Below are 25,638 nucleotides of genomic sequence, written 5' to 3'. Positions count from 1 at the left end.
AGCTCCATCTGATTTATTCCACTAAAGCTGTTGAGATCCATTTTCCAATGTTAAAGTTAAACTGCTCTTAAACTTTAACTGTTTTTACTTCACGAAATATTTCAATACAAACAAACACTACCGAACTGTTTTTACTGTCTCACTACAAATTTTAATTGGGCCCATAACCTGTTGAACGAGGGAGTGGTGGACACAAGTAAAATGTTTTTACTGTTTTATTAGTTACGGTTAAATAGCATAAAACGTTCTTACTGTAGTGATAATAAAGAACACAACACACAGCCTTGATGGCAACCCACCGACTATTGTTATAAAACCATTGTACAATCTATATTCAGTTTGCCACAGGGCAACGTGTATACAATAAAATATATGGGCGTTGATGACCTCAGGGTTTTACGCCCTAAAGCCCCAGATAACAATAACAACAATAAAAAATGAATTTTTACATCTCACTTTATATTCTGTATTTCAAAGTAATGGATCCTTTCTTATGAAATGTCACTTTTCAAAGAAAAAGTTAGTAAGTAAAACAACGTTATGAAATAAAAAAATTTATTCAAAATATACTTGTACTGATAATTATAAAGGGTTTAAGTCCTTTTTGATTTTACAGGTGACGAAAAATAAAGTTCAAAAAATTCTGTATAAAACTTATCCCTTCAATACCATTCATTAACCAGGATAATCATATGATTATGAATTATGATATGAAGTCTGACTGTGTACTGAACCCAACATTGACATTTATACTTATCAGTATAGTTTTTTTTTTTTTAATTTTCTCTAAGGTGTTAGTTGTGTTAAGGTCCCAGAACTAAAAAAAATCAGGGCTTCATAAAGAAATGAGGTTAGAAAATGCCTTTTTACCTGAGAATCGTTTTATTTTTTTAAAAAATTACCTTTAAGGAAGTTGTCCAAGTTTGGTAAAGGTTTTCATCCAAAGTAAGCCTGAGTTCATCGTCCTCAATTGCTGTTGGACTTCTTTTGGGTCGGTTATCCAAATCTATGTCACCAGCCAAATTTTTCAAACCATCGGCGAATGGCCCGTTCATCCCAACACCCTTCCCCAAACGCCGTGGTAATGTTTCTTGCAGCTGCAAGAACATGCCGAGTGTCCACGTTGAATATAATAAAAAAAAAAACTCCAAAATTGCGTGTTTTCATGGTCATACTTATTGGCAAACCAAACGATGTGCAACCATATTGAAATGATAGTAGATATTATAAAAAAAGAGAGTATTAATAACGGTTCAGTATAACCTGTAAACATAAACAACAAAAGTCCACTAACCACAATCTGAATTTGTGAAATAATAAAAATGGACTTTGATATAAAATTACCAAATATATTAAATTTTCTGTAAGTGACCATATATATTTTTTTCTAGTCTGTAATTTTAGAGAGTACGGAAATCTAACTAAATATTTACATTCCTTCAATTAAACAATTTTTTTTTCGTAAAAAACAATATTATCTGCTAAAATCAATATAAAAAGTTTATGACAAATTTTTTTTCTTTTATTTTTTATTAAAAATACTTAATATTTATTACTTGTATTATTAATAGTTTAGTTTCAAGAGCAATAACTGTCGGTAGTTTTTCTAAAATTCAAACAACCAGACATATCTAACATATAAGTGTAGTATCCAAAAGTTCAAAAGAGGAAGACAGGAGTAAAAAAAAAAAACCTACTTGCTTCCTCAACCTTCATTACTAATAACGAAGGTCCGAATTTTTTTTTAAGCCACTGATCAAAAATCTTTATAACCCAGATGCAGTTAGCCAAATTTTATTTTGCATATTTGACGATTTAAGTTTAGAAAAAATAAAAACCCATTTTGTCCCACTTTGGTTGCGGTCAATTAAGTTATGTCAAGACTTTTAAAAAGCCGTTTGCTCAACAACTTTGAACAAACGAGTGTATTGTTGTTGTTGGTCATCAACGCCCGTTTCCTAAATTTAAATTTCACTATGTTCGAGTTTAATGTTAAAATCTTGTACAATAGTTTTTCTCTTCTTAAAAAACTTGATACCAATTTTATGCTTTTATCATCATTCAGGGCCTCCGATATTCCCGATTCCACTCCTAATCTATTCAAATCTGCTGCATATAAATGACAATTCTGACAGATGTGACTAACTGTTAGTGAACTATTACAATATTGACATTTTTCCAGTGGCTCCTAATTGATCAGATAGGAATGAGTCAGATTCGTAGGTCCCATTCTGAATCTAGTTATTTGATGTGGCCCATGGTTTAGTTATTATTTTTGTTTGCTTGGCAGTCTTTCACTCCACATGTACTCCCAACGATCCGATATTTCAATTTTCAATGGAAGGCCTATTTCTTGGGGTGTCAGAATAGCCACGCCCTGACCTGGAAGAGCAAGTGCTTGCTTGGTTGCAACGTCCGCCAGTTCGTTTCCAGCAATTCCCACGTGACCGGCACCCATTGAGGTAAACAGATTTTCCCAGGTTGTGGACTTCCGGCTTGCATAGAGGTATTTCTTTAAGGAAGCTCAATATATGTAGTTTTTTTGTAGCACTTGCTTTTAATGCAGAAATGTGTGTTTCCAACTTAATTTCCGGTCAAATATAACACCCAAGAATCAGTGGTTATTTTTATGTGGTATGAAGGACTTTCCCAGGTAGAGTTCAGGAGATGGAGGGGTTATTTTTTTTCCGAGAATTCCAGACTAATAAAAAATAACAAGTCTTCAATTCTATTTATTGCTTCTTGTAATTATGTTTTAAGGTATTTGAATTTGCTGATCAACCAATAATGGCTAGATCATCTGCTTATAATAGCGGTTTAACACCCCTTGGCAAGTGGAGACCCACACCCTTAATTGTCAGGCAGAAAAGCATTCGACTGAGAACACACCCCTGTGGGACTCCTCTAACTCCTTCATGATCATCCAACAATTCTCAACCTATTTGTACTCATAAATGACAGACTAGTGTATATAGCCAACATTTTCAATCAATAAAACAGTTCCTACGGAAACATCTAATTATATAATTTAGCATAAAATTGAGATAGAATATAGTCATAGTACTTTTTGTAAGGCATCCAACTACTTTACCAAGTTATTACTTATAGACAACTTCCCAAACACATAATATTTTTAAGGAAATATACAATGAAATCCCGTCTCTTGGAACAGATATTAAGGCAGAGTTATTTTCAAAGTGGGATTGTTTTTTAAATTAAATAATTTTTTACATTATTTAACACAATAATTTTTTTTAAACCATATGTTTACAAAGTTAACCTTTTAATAGGGGGTAGAACCTCTTCAAAGTCAATTATTAAATTTATATTTCAATCAAAGGTCTCCTAAAAATTCGTCATGAGGGATATTTAACCATCCTTGGTGTTGTGTAGAGGGAAAACTCATTTGCTCACAGCCTCTCCAGTCCTTAAAGTAGAGTCGCCGAACTTACCTTTAATTTGTTTAATACTGAATGTGTTTAGCGCTCCATACAGTGTAATTTTCTTTAATAAATAAAATGGAAATTAAAAAAAAAATAAATAAATAAAAACTATATTTAAAATTAACAGAAATAACTAGATTACACTCAAGTTTCTAATGCGAACTGTGAACTGCCTTCATATGGTGCTGTGTTGCCCTTCCAGCCTATACTTCAACTCTGCCCTCTGCGATAATACTATGATGTTGCTCTGCGATAATACTTTGTGGCAGTAAAAACATGTTGCATGGAGAAGGTAAATGTGAAAACATAGTAATTTTTTTTTTAAAAGCATTCAATGTCAGAAGTGATGTTTGACTAGTTATCTACAGGTGTCCAACCATGGTTGGTTCAACCAACTAACGATTCTAACCATGTTTGGGGTCAAGTTTTTCATTTTGTGGGACCGACACTTAATGTCAAAGTCAACGCCCCAAGGTGGATTTGAACCGGCACCGCCCGCAGACCTCAGAACCATAGATTTGTACCTAACCCCTGAGCTATGGGCAGCCCAAACCTATTTATTTGAAGGTACATTAAATTTCTTACAAAAGTGGTCATCTAACTTTTTTTTCTGAACTATGTAGCTTTAGGTGTATGGATCAGGAAATATTTCGATATATAAGGCTAAATATTTCGATTCCTTCAAATATCCTAAAAAAATTTAAAAAACAATGGTCTTTCATTACAACAAAACAAACTATAGTTCCATATATTGAATGTTAATAGGTAGGTGTGTAATTTGGCTGAACTAATACCCTATTATTTCAGTTTTATTGATGTTTTATAATTTCTGAATGTCATTTTTCAAAAACATTATTGAGGCTTCTTTAAAGAATTGGAAACACCCATTTAAAGAAAAAATGATTATATCCATTAGAACTCGTCACCTAAAATTCAAAAAACATTCTTATTAAGAACTTACGAGACCAAAAATATACTGATTCTCAGCTGTATCAAGAGCACATAATGAACTGAAATGACTTTTATAGATTTTAAATTCTTCAACCACCCAAGGATTCCAACCTTCTTTTTTTACAGATCCAAACAAAACATGACTTGACAGTATTTAGGAATCTTAAACATTATGAGAGGCCATTACATGCTCTTTGATTGATAATCGGTGAAATGATTTAAATTCACATTGAGAACATTGAAAATATTTTTCACCTCTATGTTCAGATATTATGTGAAGTTTAAAATGTTTTAAACTAAAATCTTTAAATTCACAATGAGGACACTGATGTCCCGTATGCTTAGACTTAATATGATTCCTTAATGAAGATTTTTGTGTCGCCTTATATTCACAATTAGGACAGCAATAAGGCTTTTCACCTGTATGGCGGGCCATTACATGTCTTTTCAAAACTGAAGAATTTACTGATTTGTAATCACAATGAGGACATTGATGAGGTTTCTCACCTGTATGATGAGTCATTATATGTATTTTCAATGATGTTGAATATACTGATTTATAATCACATTGAGGGCAATGGTAAGGTTTTTCATCTTCATGATGAGCCATTATATGTTTTTTCAAAATTGCAGCATATGCTGATTTATAATCACACTGCAGACATTTAAAAGGCTTCTTATCTGTATGACGTGCCATTATATGTATTTTCAATCCTGATAAAACCGATGATATATAATCACATTGAGGACATTGATAAAAATTTCTACCTTTGTGGCTAGCCATCATATGTTTTCTGAATTCTTGGAGAGTAACTGATTCATAATCGCAATGAGGACATTGATGAGGTTTCTTACCTGTATGATAAGTCATTATATGTGTTTTCAATAGTGTTATATAAACAAATTTAAAACTGCAATGAGGACATTGATGAGGTTTCTTCTCACCAGTATGATGAGTGATTCTATGTGTTTTTAATTCTGAAGAATTTACTGATTTATAATCACATTCAGAATATTGGTGATGCTTCTTATCTGTATGATGTGATTCAATATGATTTTTTAAACTATCACTTTGTTCTGTTTTATATTCACAATATGAACAGTAATAAGCTTTTTTACTAGTTTGAAAGACCCTTATATTAGTTTTTAATTCCTGAGAAGTAACAGATTTAAAAAGTAATAGATGTGCTGGATCCTTTAATGCCATGTTTATATTGGTAGTCAAATGACAAGGATTGATTTTCATTATCTTGTTTGAGGAATCCGTTGTACCTATAAACAAAAAATATAAACGGTTATTTCTTAAAATGCCACAACTTTAAGCTAGTCAAAGGTAAGAAAGTAAAATCTCTAAAGGGTTTCTATTCAATAGATGTTAGGAACCCCTTTAATTAAATACAATTATAATAAATCATATAATTTTTTAATAATGAATAAATAATATGAAATAATAAATAAAAAACACTCTGTATAACAATCAAAACAAACAATTAACATTTTCTTTAACAAAATTTTTCTGAAACATATTTCTTCAGTAGGAGGGCACTCCAGGCCGTCAAGGTTTCCCTGCTGTAAGTAGTTTTAACTACTCTAAATGGACTGTCCTCCATTTTCTTGGTTCCTATAAAACTCTCTATGGTGACCTCATTATGTTCTCTGATTGTGATCACCCTGAATCGGCACTCGTATCTCTCGATCTCTTTTCCACGGTTCATCTCTACTTTCCTATATACCACCGTCCCATTTTTAATGTGGTCCATCAAATCGTGAACACTTTTGTTTTGCCTTGCCAACAAACAACCTTGAACGGAGTAAACCCTGTGAAGGAATGTATCGAGTGATTATAAGCGATGATTGCCCTTTCCATCACCTTGTCCGGCTGGAGTTCCTTCTCCAGCTAGTACATTCGTAGGTGATCACTAAGGGTACTATGGAGGCGTCCTATCCCGCCATGTTACCTCCAAGACTTTCAGCTCTGCTCTAATTCGTCCATTGTCAAAATCTTGTCGATTGTCAGATGAGATTCTGTCTGGAATTCTGTAATACTGGAACCACATTTGCAGGGCCTTCAATACTGCTTCTACCAATTTTTCTTTCACTTGGTATGCCATTACTAATTTACTGAAGACATCTACTACCGTGACCCACTTTTATCTCCTCAATTGCATTAATCATTACTGCCCTTCAAAGCCAGTCTGCGACCACATTGTCCTTCCCAGGCTTATATGCAATGTCCATATTGTACTGGCTGAGGAGATCTCCTTCCATCTTGTGATCTGTGTAGATGTCTCCTTCAGTTTACCAACCCCCTGCACAGTCTATGGTCGGTGTGTACACGAAAACATTTGGACGGAAGTGTTCCACTGGCCACACGATTCCCAGCAACTCGTGTGGGTCTCCACATCCATGAGACATTGACTCACGTACACAATGGATCACTCACCCTCTTCCCATTCCTGCAATAACACCGCCCCGAGAGCGTATTCACTTGCATTGTGAGGGTAAATTTCTTCTTGAAATCAGGGAATGCCAGGATCAGCTCCTTCTGTAACCTCTCTATGCACTTCCGGACGCTGTTCTCCATCTGGGGTGTTACCTTTATTGTATTCCTTTCTTCATTAAGTTTTTGAGGGGTACTAGATATTCTGCCATGTTCAGTACAAACCTTCAGTAGAAGTTCAGTGCTCCGAGCAATTGTTGTACTCTTTTCACACCTTTGGGTACCTGCATCCATCCATTGCAGGGCCGACACCTTCTGTATATCTGGTCTCATGCCGTCTTTGGAGATAGTGTGCCTCCAAACAATTGATCCGGTTCTACCCGAACACCTACTTCTCTTTGGATAATTTTAGGCCTAATTCTCTCATACACTGTAACACTCCTTAGATCATAGTCCCAAGGCTTCTTTTCCATTATATAAACTGTTACTTGTTTCCCTTTAGCTCCTCACTTAATTAAGCTCATTACCACCTCCCCCTCAATGCTGCAGGGCCCACACAGGGTAATCAATTGACAGTCACACACCTTGACCTAGAGTGTCCTCTCTTTGCCATCCAACATCTGCAATGTTCCCCGCCACATGATCATACTTAAACACCAGGTGTCCACCAGCCAGTTTACGCTTACCTTCAGTCATATTATAGACAGGCCACTATGCTTCTCTTGTACATTGTAATTCCTCAATGTGCAGCCGCCCCTCTGTAGGCATTGTCCTCAAATTTCGCATACATTCCCTTCTCTTGGCCCTCATCTCCATGCTCCTCCTCTGTTTCTGTTTCTGAGTTCCTGAGTTCCTGAGTACCTTCTTCTGTCTCTGATACTCCTGAAGATTCACTGGGTAATTCGCTATATAGTAGTAGTAGGTTTTTCCGCCTCACTTGCTGGGCATTCACCTCCATTGGCTCTCCCTGCCCTGTGTCTCTTCTTTTATACATATAGAGGCCTAGTGATATGCCCCTCACTGCCACATTTGAAGCATCTTATGTGCGGGCAATGCACCACTAAATGCCCAATATTCCCACAACTCATAAAACCAATTTCGACCATAACTATTTTTTTTTTTATTATTAGGTCAGAAATATAAATATTAACCCTTGCAAGACAATTTAAATTTGTAAAATTTATGTAGGGTAAAAATAGCAACCCCAAGTTAATATGGACCTCAATTAACAGTAGGTTTATGGGATCTGTCAATTTGATGAATCTCAAACTTGGAAATAAAAACAAAAAAAAAACATAGCATTAATTTCAACCATTTTGTATTGTAAATTAAACATTTAATCCAAAGAATTTATTCATAAAATTATTTTTTCCTGAGCCTCCTAATTTTTGAAAATTGTACGAAGTATACCTATCCCTACGAAACACTTCAAATAGACAAGGGTAGTGGATTCGATAAACAATCCTTGTATGTTTGCTTCCTTCGTAAAACCATTCCTCCAATAATAAATGTAAGAGTGAAAGAAAAGTCTTTATTAACGTCCTTCCAATTTTTTGTCTCAATCGCACCTCAATAATGTAAACTAGAGTAGATTGTATGGCCTGGGTATCATCTTTTGTTTTTATGTTTGACAAAATTCCTTATGATTATATCAGAAAAAAAAACACAATAGTATGATCACTAAAGTGACATTGTAAGAACTTTTTTCAAAGACAGTGTGCAAAAGTCTCAATTATTGTAGACAGTCTCCTCTTACTGTAAGTATTTAAAATAGAGTATTGAATTTGGGCACAGGCAGTTTTATTTTGACCAAATAATAATCTCCAATAATAAAATTCATGCAATTTCGAGTAAATCTAGGAGACATAATAAGATATTGAACAAAATTATAAACATCAATGAAGATTGTTCTGAGGATACCTCCGAAGATCAGTATGCATTAGGCCAAAGCAAGTTAGTATTATTGCTATAATTTCCATGATAATTTTCAAAAAAAGATTTTTTATTTATTAAAGAATTAACATAAAGCCTAATATTGATCAATACAGATTTAATTAAAATAAATGAGTAGAAGATAAGTAATTCAATTTTATTATAGACAGTAATAGTAATTCAATTTCAATATATAATTTAGTTTTAATATTTTATAAATAATTTAGTTTTAAAACGTTATATATAATTATATTGTAATGAATAATTAAATACTTCAATAAAATGTAGTTCAGTTGTAATTAAATTTTAATTATTATAACTTTATGAATAAATAATTAATTTAAATACTTTTTTCTAACTCTTCTACAATCACACATATACATAGAATCACACTTAATTCTTTTTATCCGAAGAAAAAATTGGAATAGATAAAAAATTTAATAACTTTAAAACAAGATAAAAATTCCGATGCCACTGGACAGAAATTATGTTACAATGATGATTTCAAACATTTTAAATTCCCATTTTTTTTTACAACTGATAAGAAAAGGTGAAAAAGTTGAAAATTTAAGCTCTAGTTCAGTTGCTAGTTGATTTAGATACAGTTATTGTAGGTTATAAAATTCATTTTTCAGAAAAAAAAATTGGATATTAATAAAAAATAAAATAAGAAGTCTATAACATAAATGTTTCTCACCAACATCTGGAACAAGGACTTCTTCTTCTTGTTTTATATGACTAAGTCCTCCTGTCAACATTCATATAATATTTAACAAAAAAAAAAAAATAATAAATAATTAAACACAGGTTAACCCCAAAGTAATGAATCTAAATATAATGTATTGCTTGATACATTTTTTTTTAAATCTCACTGAACTAGCCATAGCATTCAATGAGTAATATACCTCTATATAATGAAAAGAGTGTAAACAAATCTCGATAAAAAAAATTAAAAATTTTTCAACGTTTAGTTTAACTTTGTGCAATGAATTTTGATAACTTTAACATTTACATTATAGTGAAAAGGACCTCTACAGAACACACTGCCTACTTATCCATTTCAATATAATAAATCAATCATCTGCCCCATTCCTTCCCAGTTTTGTCTATAACTGAAGTGCATAGTAATTGTCATATAGTAGTGACAGCAGAAAAACGGAAACAGTGTGCATTAAATGTTAAGGAACCAGAGCTTATCTTTTAATTTGTATATTAGTCATTCTAGAGAGATTTGCTTCTTAGATGCCTCTGACTCCCCCCTCCTAATAGCAACTATTACCTTCCATAACCTGACACTGAATCTCGAATTGCGTACTATTGGTCAAGTTAAATTGTGTTCTTACATATATAAATTTGTCTGTGCAATCAAAGTCAAAATCCCTGATAGTTATTTTCCCTCCTGGATACTCTCTCCTCTTTTAGAATTGCAGAGCATATATTTTGTGTTTTATTCATTTATCAGCAATCCAACTTTAGCAACTATTCTTTTTAGGTAGGGAGGTACTATCAGAATATTTCATTCCATCGATAGTTCATCAGCAATCCAACTTTGCAATAATACCATAAGTTTACAGTCATTGTGTACATATGCCAGCTCAGGCTTTCGTCTTGGCAGGCAGACTTACTTTTTTCAATCCACCACAAGGACAATAACCTACTCACTGCGGAAGCCCCATCAGTCACACACAGTAATATAGAGACATTTTTTATGTTATGTTACTAATAATACTAAATAATTTTTTTTTAATTTTAAGAAGAATTTTGGTTTGATTTAAATCAGGTTTACTTTATTTTTATTTTATCAAGTTTAATCTGACTTTAAATTTTTTAATAGTTATACGTTTTATTGTTCCCTTTTATTTAATATATATATATATTGGGTTGTAAAATAAGTTTGTAGCGTTTAGTACTGGTGATTTCAATAAAAACTTCAGATTCTTGTAAATATTTTTAATCCATTATATATGACCCATTTTAATCTATTATATGTTTCCATCTTTCAGGTAATTTTTTAATTCCATCCTACCGGAACTTCTCAGATTTTTACGCAATGAACTCCTCTATGTGCGTTTTGCAGTTCTTGAGTGAATTAAAGTGTTTCCCATGAAAATCTGTTGGGGCAAGGTCAATAATGCGGTTCAATAAATTCTTTTCCATCAGATTGTGAGGAACCTAATATCAGTTCAATTAACATCCCGCAGCCCCCAAATGATTTGAGACACTTGCATAAGTTAAATTAAGGGTTTCTGCGATACAATTTTTTTTTTAAATCTCACTGAACTAGCCATAGCATCCAATGAGTAATATACCTCTACATAACGAAAAGAGTGTGTAAACAAATCTCGATAAAAAAAAATTAAAATTTTTTTAACGTTTAGTTTAACTTTGTGCAATGAATTTTGATAACTTTAACATTTACATTATAGTGAAAAGGACCTCTACAGAACACATTGTCTACTTATCCATTTCAATATAATAAATGACTGTCTGGATCTGTGTCTCGGTTCTAAACCGAGCAAACTACTTACGGACAGTCCTTTCTCCTAAGGCATCATCGCCATACACACTGCAAATTTTGTTAAACATCTGTGCAGCAGATTTTCCTTTTCGGAAATAAAAAATCATTAGATGATCAAAATGAATTTTTTTCTCTTCCATTTTGAGCAAGCAAAATACCACTTAAAGATGAGGAATCTCAGTTGAAATTGATACATAAAAGCACCTTCACTAATCCTTTCTTAGAATATGTAAACATTATTGACCAAGTAAACATGTTTTTATAAAAACAGAGAGGATTAAATTGAAATATTGAAAAATGGTACGAACTTATTTTACAACCCAATATATTTTTTTACTCAAAGGTTTTCATTTTATTTTATTAAATTATGCAAAATACAGTATTAACAAAATTTTACATTGTATTTATTTTATTTTTACCACCTTCATGGTCTTGGGCTAGCAAAGATTCCTTTTGAATCCCTTCTGACAATAGGCATTTGGCATGATTTGTTGAAAATTGTCTCTTCTACCTGGATTCCTGATGGGGCACACCAATGTGATATTGAACAATATGCCAAACAGTCACCTTTCCTCAGTTCCCAGTACCTATGGAAAAATTCAGATGTAGCTCTGGACACTCTCACCGACCACTGAGTAGCCTTCATTGTCATTCAAACAAGGTAGACTAGCTTCAGAAGAATGTCGAGAACAACCATTTACTCAAAAAGCTCTTTTTGGATCATGCTGACATAAGCAGCATGGAAATCCACAAAGAATTGGGACTCCAAGACACATATATAAGAATGATTCTCATCTATTCCTCAGAGTGCTGGACACCACTAACAAAAACTTCTGAACTTACTCTGTTAGAATTTGAAAGAAAGATTTTGAGAGATTGACCATCACTTTGGCTCTTCCTTTGCCACATAGCATTATAAGGGAAGGGGGGTCCATCAACATATGGTAAATTATATTAAAATTGCTTCATTCACTTAATATGTTAAGTAGCTAACAATGCAAGATTAAATAAAAAAAGTAATAATTATAGAATAAGGTAAACTATTAATTTTTCACTATTTCAGTCATCTGAGTTGCTTATAAAGTGATTAAATTAATATGAGTAATTAAAAAGTGATTATATACAGTAATTACTTTGACATAAGTCTGTCTACAGAGACCAGAATATTGAACTAACAAGGTTCTGATGGGTCTACTAAACTTAAGATATTTGGTATGCGGTCAAGAATTACAGTTATACAGGAGGCAATATAAGATTAGTCTAAACAGCTGCTACAATAATGAGAGATGTCTACTCTAGAGGCCTTTTAATTAATAAGCTATCCTCAAGATAAAGATAAAGTTTTCGAATGGGGTTGAAGAGATTCCTGGCACATTTCCTCACAGCTTTTATGAATATCCCAATGAGGAAAAGTTGGAATGAAAAAGAAGCAAAGAAAATTACTAGCCATAATATTATTTTAGCAATGCGTTCATGCTATAATTTCTCGATTCTCACAGGCATTGCTTATTTCATACAATGAACACTCGAGCCGAAGAATGTGGTAATTTTACTAGCTGGTTAGGGGTAATTATCAAAATACTTTGATACCCAGCAATTAGAACTCTCATTACTCAACCATCCTCAGAAACCTACACCTGAAGACATTTCAGCTATTTGTATTTGCCAGCTGTTGTGATATGTCACTACTACAGATGGGGTAAAAATGTTACACAGGTTATGTTATAAAATATTTAATCCTAAATCAGACAAAATCCAACAATTGGCAACAATTCCACCTGCTGTAGATGAAGGAAAAAAGGGTGTTTTGGAAAACTAAGGGTTTGAGGAATGTACTATTATGTACAGGAATGGGATGTTTAGTTTAGAATCCTAAGAGATAGGCTTTTACTAAGTTAAATTAAAATTGATAAAAAATAAATAATTTATTTTATTTTGTTACTATTACTCTTTTCTTACTTTTACATTGAAAGCTACTTAACTTATTGAGTCAATTATACAATATAATTTATGTTTGAGTAAGTACTTATCTCTCAGAAACACTCATTCCTAGGCGGATAGTTTTTTAGCTTGACTTTGTCTTTTATTTCACCTCATAAATTCTAAAATGCATTCACAATGAACATTGCTTAGAGGGAGTATTAACATGACCCACTATACCTCCTAAAACATGGTAATGTCTGAAACAAAATGATTACCCACATTTCACCTGTGGTAGAAAAAAAGTAAGCATTTTATAAATATATCTATGTACATAGATAGGTACAGAGATAAATTAACTTATGACACTTTGTTTCCATTGACATTTTTGAGCTTTTCCAGTAGAGCAGCCCTTCCCCATCTTGTATCCCCCAGCCAGCGGCTTCAGGGCCAATATTGTTATCTATGCTTTCAGCAGACTCCTCTCTCCTATATAATGCCATGTGGCAAAGGAAGAGCCAAATTGGTTGTATATAAATTTAGGTGTTAGTATAAGTCTTTCATATATTGTAAATAAAATTTAGGAGAAGGGAAAAACAAAAATAAATAAATTAACAAGAAACTGTATCAGGATATTTGATCTTTTATTAATGTTTTAGCAAGAAAGCATCTTAGTATTTTAATTTTTAGGGAATAAGATATGCAAAAAAGTAATAGAGACAAAATATGGATGGATAAGAGTGACAAAGAAATTTAAATATCTGGGAGAGATAGTATGCAGGTTTGGAGAAAGAGAGCATAAAGGAGAAAATCATGAAGTTGAAAAGGCTAAGCTTTGCAACAGGCAATATTTACATTAAGAAGAACCTATCATCTAACACAAAAATAAAACATTACAACACGGTCATTAAACCAGTATTTTTACACAGAATGGAGACAACATATCTCCCTAGCCTGGAAAAATTACTGAAAATAGAGGGAAGGATCCTGAGGAGAATCTATGGGCCCAAGAAAACACAGGCTACAGGTTAAGACCCAACCAGGAAATCTACAGGGAGATAATTGACCTGGAAAGTGAAATAAGAATCAGAAGACTGAGATTCTACAGGCACATGATTAGAATGGACCAAAGCAGACTGAACAAGAAACTCTTTGACAGAATCCATGAATATAAGATCGTAGGAGGATATGTGAAGCAAATGAGAGAGGAGACAAAGAAATTGAAAATAACAGACAAGGACTGCCTTGATAGAGAACAATACGGAAACAAATTGAAATAAATAAATGATCTTGCGGCAAATAAAGAAAAACGGAAGGGTGCTGCATGATCGGAAGAGAGGAAGCAAAGGCTTCCGTTCAAAAAACAGAAATGATGAGAAGATACTGGGAGAGAAGAAGAGAAAAAGTGAGAAGAAAAAAGTAATGATATTCTCATGATCTTGAAAGTTTGTTCGGTAAAAAAAAAAAAAATATATGTTTTCTGGCAACAAAGAACATTTTTAAGGTAATATCTATGTAAAAATTCCGCTTCTTATATTTAAGAGCCTCCAGACTTGTGTTTCATAGAATGAAATAGAACTCATAATTGCATTAAATAAGCTGTTTATATAACTAAATCTATAAATGAATTTTAGATCTTAAAACACTTATGATAAGATATTTTATTGTATACTTAAAAAGAACTGAGTTTTTCTTAAAAATTAAGAGAAAATGTCGGAAAGATCTTGATTCCTGAATATTAACACTGATTTTATTTCTTCATTAATATCAATCATAATATCTTATAGAACCTGAAATGATTTTTATCAGAACTGAATTTTGATCAAATAACTAAGAACAAGATTATATAAATAACTTTCCTCACCATAAAAAATCTGTTGTTTTTCCTCTTTGTTCATACCATCAGAAAGGACTGCAAAAATACAAATTATTATTTTATAGAAGAAAAAAATCTAATTATTTTATTTCTAAAACAAATCTAACGACAACAGTACAAAGAATTTATTTTCCTTAACATGGCATGGCTTTTCCTCACCTCATGAAAAACGTTTCAATTCAAAGAATATTATTTAGTTGATGGGGATGGAATTTTTTTCACACTCTCATGAACTGCAATACTGCAAGATAATGAGTAACGGGTTAGACGCTGGCTATGAGTTTATTCAGTACCTCATATATACAATTAACACTGGCTGAGGAGGAGCGACTAACAAAAACTGTTGAGTTTACAGAAAAGTTGAAGATTATTGGAAATTCAGATAAAATAAATATCACCAGATGGAGTAGAAAGAGATCACAAAATACAAAAAAAGGAAACCATATTCAATACAGAGGTTGTGAATTCAAAATAGTTGAAGAAACATTGACACCATTAGAAATAAAAAAAAAAAAAAGAATCTGTTTTTAAAAAACTAAAATTGATGTTTACATATACTCTTTTCAATGTGAGAATAATTATTTAAACATCATTGCTTGTTTCACAGAAATTAAAAATTATAATAAATGTTATGGAATTGATGAATGAACCAAGTTTTATAATAAGATAATAAATGAAAGATTGCAATTTGTTTAATGATGTTTTAAAGATTTTATCTGTTTTCGTCATATAACGTTTGAAAGGAAAAGAAGGTAATACATGCAATTGTTTTTAGGACTAAATTTAATTATATTGCTCCTAAACTCCTGAACCTATTACTTATTAATTTTACTGTGCAATACTATTCGATAAAGTTGTTTTCCATTAGAAAGAGAAGTGCCAAGACCTTTGGGATAATGAAAGAAAATAAATACTAGTGCATGATCGACACACATTGAAAAGAAATATTTCCTTTCTCTTGAATATGGGTAGCAATTAAGAAAAGTTCCTTAATTTTGTGGTTATTTATAAGTTGTGCTGTTTGGTATAACTTAATGGGATTGGGTATCAGAGATCTGCAAAATATTGCTTTTGTGAGAGAAGAGAAAGGAGCTCATTTTCGGTTTCAATAAAAAAAACAACAACCATAAAGACAAGCTAAAATAGAAATTTAAAATCTAATTTTCAAAACTTTTTTTTGTCCAGTTATGTAATGTGACTTTAATATACTTGTGAGGACACACCATAACAGTACCTTTTTATTAATTTTTTTTTTAACAAATGCAAATTATTAAAAATTCATACCTGGAGTACTGTAGTGATTCATATTTTTGAAAACTTATTTATCAGGAATTAAATTTTTAAGAAGAAATACTTACAAGCAGACCCATTTTCATCAGACATTTCCTCTTTTATAATACCACTGAAGTTCCTTATACCTGAAACAAGAAATTAAAAATATATGATTATTATAAAACAATAATAAATGTACATCTCATACCATTTAAAACTTACTAAATAGCCCAATTTATCAAGAGCAGAGTACTATCAATAGTAACAAACTTTTTAGAAAACGTAGAAATACTTACGATCAGGCTCAGTTTTACTAGTTGTTTCTTTCTTTGTAGAAATGTTTAATTTATTTATACCAGAAATAAATATATGGTTTAGTGCATAACAATAGGAATTACACACTTCTTTACAGTTAAAAATTTAATTAAATTTACAATTTTTGAAAGGGTTAAATACTATCTGGAAGAAATAAATATTTAAAATGGAGTATTTACAAGTAGATTCATTTTCTTCACTTGTTTCTTCTTTTATAAAATCACAAAAGTTATTAATGGCTAAAAAAAATAATATTAACATAAAATGTTTATGTCATATAAATAAAAAATGCACATTTTTGAATATTTAAAACTTAATCAAATACAAATGCACATTGTTTAAATATTTTAAACTTAATCAAATACAAATGCCACAAAATTCATCAAAGACAGGACTCTTTCAGTTGAAATTTAGAAGTAAAAATTTAATTCTATGATTTTAACAGTTAAACGAGAACATCGTAAACAAATACCAATTTGATATAAGACACATGCAGCTGTTTGTTAATTTATTCATCTGAAACTAAATTTTTAAAGAGAAATACTCACTAGTAGACTCATTATCACTAGTTATTTCTTCCTTTATAAAAATGCTTAAGTCATTTGCACCTGAAAAAATAAAAATATATATTAAACAAATATGTTTGGAACACAACAGTAAACATAAATTTTTTATTATTCAAAACTTAATTTATTGTACAACTGTTAACGAGTAGAATATTATCTGAAGAAAATAAATATTCAAAAAAGGAATACTTACAATAAGATTCATTTTCTTCAGCCATCTCTTCTTTTATAAAACCACTTAAGTTATTTATGCCTAAAAAAATAATATGGATGTATAATATACAGGTTTTATGGCATAACAATAGCAAATGCACATCTTATATTTGAAACTTAACCAAATACCACAATGTTTCAAAGACAGAAAGAACTCTTTCAGTTGACATTGAATTATAATAAATCTATTTCAGTGATTTTAGCAACAAAGCAAGAACATAGAATACCAGCACCAATTTAATGAGACAAATGCAAATTAATTAACATTTAAATTAAATCTAAGTCATAAAAAATAGTTGAATGTTTAATGTAAATTTATTCTTTATAAACTAATTTTTAAAAAGGAATACTTACAGGAAGACTCAATTTCCTCAGCCATTTGTCTTTTGTAGAAATTCCTAAGTTATTTTTACCTGAAAATTAAAAAAAGATTTATAGTTTAGGAAGTAAAAATTATAAACAAAGATTTTCCCAATTTTAAAACTTAGTTGAATTTTTCAAGGATAGAATAATACCAATTGAAATTTAATGGCAGATAATTAGTTTCTATTTATTTTAAACACACCCTAATTTTTATAAGATGTAATTAAATGAAGTAAACATAAATTTACTCAATTCTGAGAGAGTCCACCTTAAAATAATTAATAGAAGATATTTTCTTTAAAAAAAATATATATATATATTAATATTTATCTTTATATAAAAATCAATAATATATACATGTATTAATTCAAACAGAAGGAAGTTTTGATTATGAGAGAGAAAGGAGATAAACAAAAGCAGGGCACTAAATATAGAAAGAGGAGAAGACATTGCGGACTAGTTTCATATGGTGGTGGTTGTAAAGCAAAAGGATTGTCAAAGATAGTAAGTTCTTAGGAAGGAATCAAGGATCAGAAGGGCAGGAACATGTATTATAGGAATGAATTTAAGATTAAAATTTAAGTAACAAGATAAAAGGAGACTGTTTCAATGGGCACTGCAAAGGCTCTAATTAATCAACTTCAGACTTTATGCCACAAAAAAGATCCTTAAATAATCGAACTCCACTAGGTCAATTTGAAATTAAAATATAAAACAATGTATTTATGATTTTTAAATATATACAAACAGATTTATTTGTTTTTCTTTATATTGCTTTCAAACCTAACAAATATATACTTTATTATTACCTATAGAAAAGGAAAAATTTATATTCCTAACAGTGCAAACATTTAAATTTGGTCCAAGTATGCTCGAGGAAGGGGTCAAGGGACTGGAGAGAAGTTTCCTTCACTCAGTTCCAGGGGAGTAGCCGAAAGACCGAAGATGTCTTGGCGGAGGTTTTGAGGATGCTACAACCAGAACGTCCGTGCACGGTGAAGAACTGCATCCTGCAAGAGGTGACCCTGCTTATACTGAACACGACGGATCTAGACTGAGAAGTCAATAAATATCCCACAATCCAAGGCGGAAAAGCATAGGTTTTGGATGTATGGCTGAGGGTTAACAGTCAAACTATGCGAACTCTGGATATCAGGCGACCTCCAGTTTTATTTAGCCTTCCAGTGGCATGTGGGGCTCTGTCACAGGTGACTGGTTAAATCCTTGCTACTTGTGGGAATGGACGAGAATAAATTAGATATTTTAGTGGAGGAAGGAGAAGAGAGGAAGGAGGGGCTTTCCCCAGCTTCCACAACAATAATAATAGAGGAGTCACTGCCTCAAACAAGAATGTAAGGCGTAAAAACCGGTAATAAGGGTGAAACCCCCAAGGTAACGCCAGAAGAGGCAAAGGAGGAAAGGGCCTGCCCATCTCCTAAAGATCCTGAGACCAAAGAGGATGGTAAGGATGTTAGTCCAATATCAAATTGAGTGGGTCCAGGAGAAAGTGATTTTACTGGCTGAAAAGGAATGGGTATTCCGAGGAGGAGGCGCTCAGAAAGAGTAAAGACCCCATAAACAGCCATAAGAGTCTATTGAAATAGGGGCATAGAGCCTGATGAAATGAGAATAGGCCCAAAGAGGACAAAGATTTCCTCAGAAAAGCCCGAAGGACAAATGACTGGTGAAGGGGTAGTTCTCCCAACCATGTCCTACCGTAAGGCTAGGGAAGGAATAAGGGTAGGTATTTTTTCAGAAAACTACCCCGAGGATGGGGCACATCCTTCCTTCAGTGAGGAGCAATTTAACAGTATCCAACTGGAAATAACAAATCTCATTCTGAATGGAGAGCCCAGCAAGTGCCCACAATTTCATGGGACTAACTGGAAGCATGTATGGTTCCAATTAACCTGTGTAAACCAGGCGATGGTAGAATGTGTAAAAGAGTATACATCCAGACTAAAATCGTGGGAGGGAGCAAAACTAAGGCTCTTAAAGAGGAGGATCTGCCTAGGAAGAAGCTGGTTATAGTTTACCTCCCCCTAGTAAAATATACAATCTAAAGGCAAACACATATAGGGTGTTCAAAAGGGAGGATACCCTAAAGGCACTCAGATAGTTGTAGGAGTAGAAAAAGAGCAACTGAAGGCCCTCACGGAACAAGGTACGATATACTTTGGCATAAGAGAGGCATTTTTCAAGCTGCTAGGTGGAGCTAAGAAGCCCGACGCTACCAGGGAGAGGGTAAGAGGGGGGGAGGCCGAGCCATCTGGATCCCCGGTCGGGCGGGCAGACGATGTGTCGTCCGAGTGCCAGGCAGGGCCTTCGGGGACTAGGTCGGAACCCAAAACTCCTCTTACTGGAGTAGCAGGAAGTGGGAGAAGCCCACTGTTAAAGGAGGAAAAGCCCACCCACAAAGAACCTTCCCTATGGAAAAGGGAAGAGAAAAAAAGACCCAGAAGATCAGGAAAAAGAGATAAACCTCTGGGTAGGAAATAATATTTTTAAAAAAATGGAATATATTAGAATAATACAGGTGAATTTACATCATGCTAATGGCGCATCATCCCTAATAGCAAAGAGATTCACTAATGATAACACAGATATAGGGTTGTTACAGGAACCTTGGAATATAAGAGGTAAGATTAAAGGACTCTCAACAAAGGTAAGTCAGCTCGGGCCACTGCCCCTTAAAATATCATCTTAAGAAGATGAGACTGGTGGAGTTTTCCACCTGTCCTCTATGTATGGAAGCCAAAGAAAAGACACAGCACATTCTGTGTGAATGTGAAGCCCTTACCCCTTACCTTCCGAAGATTACAGTATTTGGGACAGGTCTTAATTGAACCTGAAGACATTTCTAGAACAAACCCAAAAGAATTATTGAGCTTCGTAAGAAGCATAGGATTCATATGGGATATCTAGAGGAAAGAGGGGTAACAAACAAAAAATCCAATTGGGTCAAAGTGAGGAAGGGATTCCCGACTCTCGGTGTAATAATACTTGAGGAAGGTTTCAAGTTGATATAGAAAAATGCAGAAATAATTTAGACTCTCGCCAAGTAAGCCAGCTCTTGATTTTTTTTTTTGGAGATCGGTATTTTCTGGACATTGAAACTGAATATAAAGTTAGTTTTTTAATTAATACAATTGTTTAACCAACTTTATTTTATTTGTTTACATTTTATAGCAATTTTGGTGTTAATTTTATTTCTTGCACAGTTTTGTTCCCTCACTGCTGCATGTAGGAAAACTTTGTATTCATGAAGGAAAAAAAAAAATATATCCTCAGAATCGAAAATTTTAACTTTCTATATTTTAGACATCAAAGAATAATTTGGTTCCCTTTTTGTCTTTAGCCAAAATTATCAATCAAACCATTAATCCGATTTTTATAACATTTTCAGAAATTGTATCGAGTGGTTCCCATATCAAGTTCAATTGCTTATGCATGCGTTAACATATTTTCCTCAACACACCTTATAAGTTTGTTTCAATGATGAAAATTGTTTATCTCAGAATATATCTATGAAAAAAAAACATTAAAAATATAGATATGCTACATCTATAGACAGAATATTTCTCAACAATAAACAGCCAAATACATTGAGTCAGCACTTTATCATTCTATTATTCAGGATAATTATACGAAATGGCAAAGCAATATATGACTGCCAAAGTACATTTATTTAATGCATATGGGATCATGAATGTGTAATAAGCAAATCATGTCACAAAGAAACATCCATGTTTCTTCCACTACACTCAATCAGACTAACTGATTTAAAAATCACCATAAGGCACCTCATGGCAGGCCTAAATTGTAATTCAATAATTTACAACCTGCCACAGAGTATGCTTATAAGAGAAAGGGGGAAGATTTTAACAACAAAACCAGATAATCACTACTGGTACTGTATGAGATAGCTTCATTTTAAACTGTTTCTAGAAGGTATCTAAAGTAAAAGTACAACAAAAACAGTACCACAACAAAGGGATAAAGCCACACTAGATTTGGTAGAACTATATACCGATCCCTACAGCCAAAAGACATTTGTAATCAAATTTTAAATAATTTTCAATTCGTATATGTATTTTTAAGTTTCATGTCTTTATTAATTCATTAATTTCTTTGCCTTCTTTCATTTCATCTTCTTTTTTAGCCCAGATGAAGACCTGAAATTCTGGCCGAAACTTTAGCACTAATATAAAGGTTTTTACTTATTTGGAAAATTAATAAACATGGGTACTTGGGGAAAATAATTGAAAACAAAACTTAATAATAGTACAGAAGAATTACTAAAAATAAATTAAATTTTTACATAAAAAAATATATTATTAAATAATAATTCCAAACCAACATAGACAGAGCAATAATTTATTACTTTTTGATGTTACCTTGCAACACCACAACTCTCAAGTTGATATAATTTCTAAAATTACATGTCTTTTTCAAAAGACAAAATGATTAAACAAACAATATAAATATATATATATTTTTTATGACTGCTAATTTTATCAAAAACGTATTAAACAAATATTAATTTTCAACAAAGAATATTCATTCCTTGCGAGTCCATTTGACGATATGTTGATGGAGATAGGCAAAAATATCTCTGAATATGAAGTACACAGTCAAAAAAATTCAGCAGGATGAGATGTAGCATGGCAAATTCGATATTGTTATAATTCATTACTACACTCAAACTGTGCTGGAATAAAACAGTAGGACATTCCAGAATACACCAAGTAAAATCATTTTTCTTATGTAAGTAGAAAACTGATCAAATTGTTGATTTTGATAGGGAAACAGTCCATTAAACTAAACTGCAGTACTACACATAACTTTCTGTATATATAACTAAAATATTAGTAAGACCCACCATATAGAGTCTATAAACATTTTATGAATTATGTCATGCTTTAACGAACATAAGACATCTTATTTACATCAAAGCTTGATATTTTAAAATCATAAGCCAACAGTTGTTATATTAACATAATTCTTTCAACCCTGATCAAATCCACTTTCATAAGAAAGGGATATAATAAGACCCATAAGATAGAATTACATACAAAAGTGAGATTATTCAACTCTTAACATCCAAACAAAAATATAACTGAGATAAAATCTCGATTTAAATTGACAGTTCTAGAGACAATCATTCAATTATTCGAATAAATATGATTGAAAAATTATTTATCCTTTTAACTCTGATAAATAATAAGAAAACAAATGATAATTTAAAATAATAATTAAATCTACACTTACTACACAGTAACAACATATAGCCAAATTGGTAAACATCAATTACAATTATAGGGTTCTACAATTAATAAGACGAATTTAATTAACTCATTTTAGTAACTCAACAGTAAGGAACAATATCACAAAACAGTAGTACTACCGTCGATAAACAGAAGTTAACCCTTAACTTTTATAACCTACTGCACAGAACCCCCCTTACTAAGCATGCAAACTCGTATGAAAGTGAGTTCTGATAAATCTATCTAAACAAACCTATATTTTCTAACGATATCACTTATTAGAAGAGATTTGAGATAGTTAATGAATGTACAATTATTCAGCCATAGTAAATAATAGCTAATTAAGAACACGCATAAAAAGGATCATTGAAAACTTATACATCATTTTAACTCCGATCAATAAATAATACGAACAAAAATTGATAAAATTACAATTTAGAATGTTAAAATCATTATTCAACGAACTAACTGACAAGAATCATTTCATCACGGTTAAATTCAAATAATAATAATAATAGATTTTAAATAACAATATTATATTGTTATTTTACAATTTCACATTTTATCTCCACAAATTAAATAAAGCTGATAAAAGCATAAAGGAATATACAATTATTCATCCATGGTAAACAATAACTTATTAAGAACAAGCATAAATAAATATGATTGAAAAATTATACATCCTTTTTACTCCGATCAATAATAAGAAAAAAATGACAATTTAAAATAATAGTTCAACGAGCTGAATAAAGATAGCAGCACCATCCAAACAGCCATTTCTATTGAAATACGCTGAAAAAATGTATTTTCATATAATAATATTAGTTTAAGTAACTATTGATAGATAGTAAGAGGCTACAGGAGCTCAACTGATAAGATTAGACAGTTAAGATTTGTTGAGCTCCTGTAGCCTCCTACTATCCTAATACAAAGTAAAATTTTTCGTATTGGACTTCAGAAAGTTGTCTGGATGGTGCTGGCCTCTTGCGGTGGATATTGGAACTACTATTTTATGCCTTTCTTGATTTTTGCTGCTATCTATCAATAGTTACTTAAACTAATATTATTATATGAAAATACATTTTTTCAGCGTATTTCAATAGAAATGGCTGTTTGGATGGTGCTGCTATCTTTATTCAGCTCGTTGAACTATTATTTTAAATTGTCATTTTTTTTCTTATTATTGATCGGAGTAAAAAGGATGTATAATTTTTCAATCATATTTATTTATGCTTGTTCTTAATAAGTTATTGTTTACCATGGATGAATAATTGTATATTCCTTTATGCTTTTATCAGCTTTATTTAATTTGTGGAGATAAAATGTGAAATTGTAAAATAACAATATAATATTGTTATTTAAAATCTATTATTATTATTATTTGAATTTAACCGTGATGAAATGATTCTTGTCAGTTAGTTCGTTGAATAATGATTTTAACATTCTAAATTGTAATTTTATCAATTTTTGTTCGTATTATTTATTGATCGGAGTTAAAATGATGTATAAGTTTTCAATGATCCTTTTTATGCGTGTTCTTAATTAGCTATTATTTACTATGGCTGAATAATTGTACATTCATTAACTATCTCAAATCTCTTCTAATAAGTGATATCGTTAGAAAATATAGGTTTGTTTGTTTAGATAGATTTATCAGAACTCACTTTCATACGAGTTTGCATGCTTAGTAACGGCGGCTCTGTGCAGTAGGTTATTAAAGTTAAAGGTTGACTTCTGTTTATCGAGGGTAGTACTACTGTTTTGTGATATTGTTCCTTACTGTTGAGTTACTAAAATGAGTTAATTAAATTCGTCTTATTAATTGTAGAACCCTATAATTGTAATTGATGTTTACCAATTTGGCTATATGTTGTTACTGTGTAGTAAGTGTAGATTTAATTATTATTTTAAATTATCATTTGTTTTCTTATTATTTATCAGAGTTAAAAGGATAAATAATTTTTCAATCATATTTATTCGAATAATTGAATGATTGTCTCTAGAACTGTCAATTTAAATCGAGATTTTATCTCAGTTATATTTTTGTTTGGATGTTAAGAGTTGAATAATCTCACTTTTGTATGTAATTCTATCTTATGGGTCTTATTATATCCCTTTCTTATGAAAGTGGATTTGATCAGGGTTGAAAGAATTATGTTAATATAACAACTGTTGGCTTATGATTTTAAAATATCAAGCTTTGATGTAAATAAGATGTCTTATGTTCGTTAAAGCATGACATAATTCATAAAATGTTTATAGACTCTATATGGTGGGTCTTACTAATATTTTAGTTATATATACAGAAAGTTATGTGTAGTACTGCAGTTTAGTTTAATGGACTGTTTCCCTATCAAAATCAACAATTTGATCAGTTTTCTACTTACATAAGAAAAATGATTTTACTTGGTGTATTCTGGAATGTCCTACTGTTTTATTCCAGCACAGTTTGAGTGTAGTAATGAATTATAACAATATCGAATTTGCCATGCTACATCTCATCCTGCTGAATTTTTTTGACTGTGTACTTCATATTCAGAGATATTTTTGCCACCATCCAAA

At 31.8% G+C, this 25,638-nt stretch overlaps 1 protein-coding gene across 1 annotated transcript; it reads right to left on the bottom strand.

Moving 5' to 3' along the window:
* Positions 1 to 3,537: 3,537 nt before the first annotated feature.
* Positions 3,538 to 23,463, bottom strand: LOC106690226 (zinc finger autosomal protein). The gene is made up of 8 exons (XM_014435573.3): positions 23,081 to 23,463; positions 17,801 to 17,859; positions 17,427 to 17,486; positions 17,216 to 17,275; positions 16,439 to 16,498; positions 15,069 to 15,116; positions 9,464 to 9,514; positions 3,538 to 5,666 (listed from the first exon to the last, which is right to left on the bottom strand). The coding sequence occupies exons 2-8, from the start codon at positions 17,823 to 17,825 to the stop codon at positions 4,558 to 4,560; spliced, it is 1,413 nt and encodes a 470-aa protein (XP_014291059.1). The 5' UTR covers positions 17,826 to 17,859; positions 23,081 to 23,463; the 3' UTR covers positions 3,538 to 4,557.
* Between the last annotated feature and the right edge of the window lie 2,175 nt (positions 23,464 to 25,638).

The sequence above is a fragment of the Halyomorpha halys genome, unplaced genomic scaffold (assembly GCF_000696795.3).
Source record: "Halyomorpha halys isolate HHAL.00 unplaced genomic scaffold, Hhal_1.1 Scaffold1622.1, whole genome shotgun sequence".
NCBI classification, from domain to species: domain Eukaryota; kingdom Metazoa; phylum Arthropoda; class Insecta; order Hemiptera; family Pentatomidae; genus Halyomorpha; species Halyomorpha halys.
This window is presented reverse-complemented; position numbering and strand designations above follow the sequence as displayed.

Bases quoted from the DNA above. Each gene is read 5' to 3' on its own strand.
- LOC106690226 (XM_014435573.3), bottom strand. From the start codon at position 17,825: ATGGCTGAGGAAATTGAGTCTTCCT. The intron at 17,487-17,800 runs GTAAGTATTCCT...TTATTTTTTTAG, and splicing joins TGAGGAAATTGAGTCTTCCT to GCATAAATAACTTAAGTGGT. The intron at 15,117-16,438 runs GTAAGTATTTCT...GTATTTTTGCAG, and splicing joins TGATGAAAATGGGTCTGCTT to TCCTTTCTGATGGTATGAAC.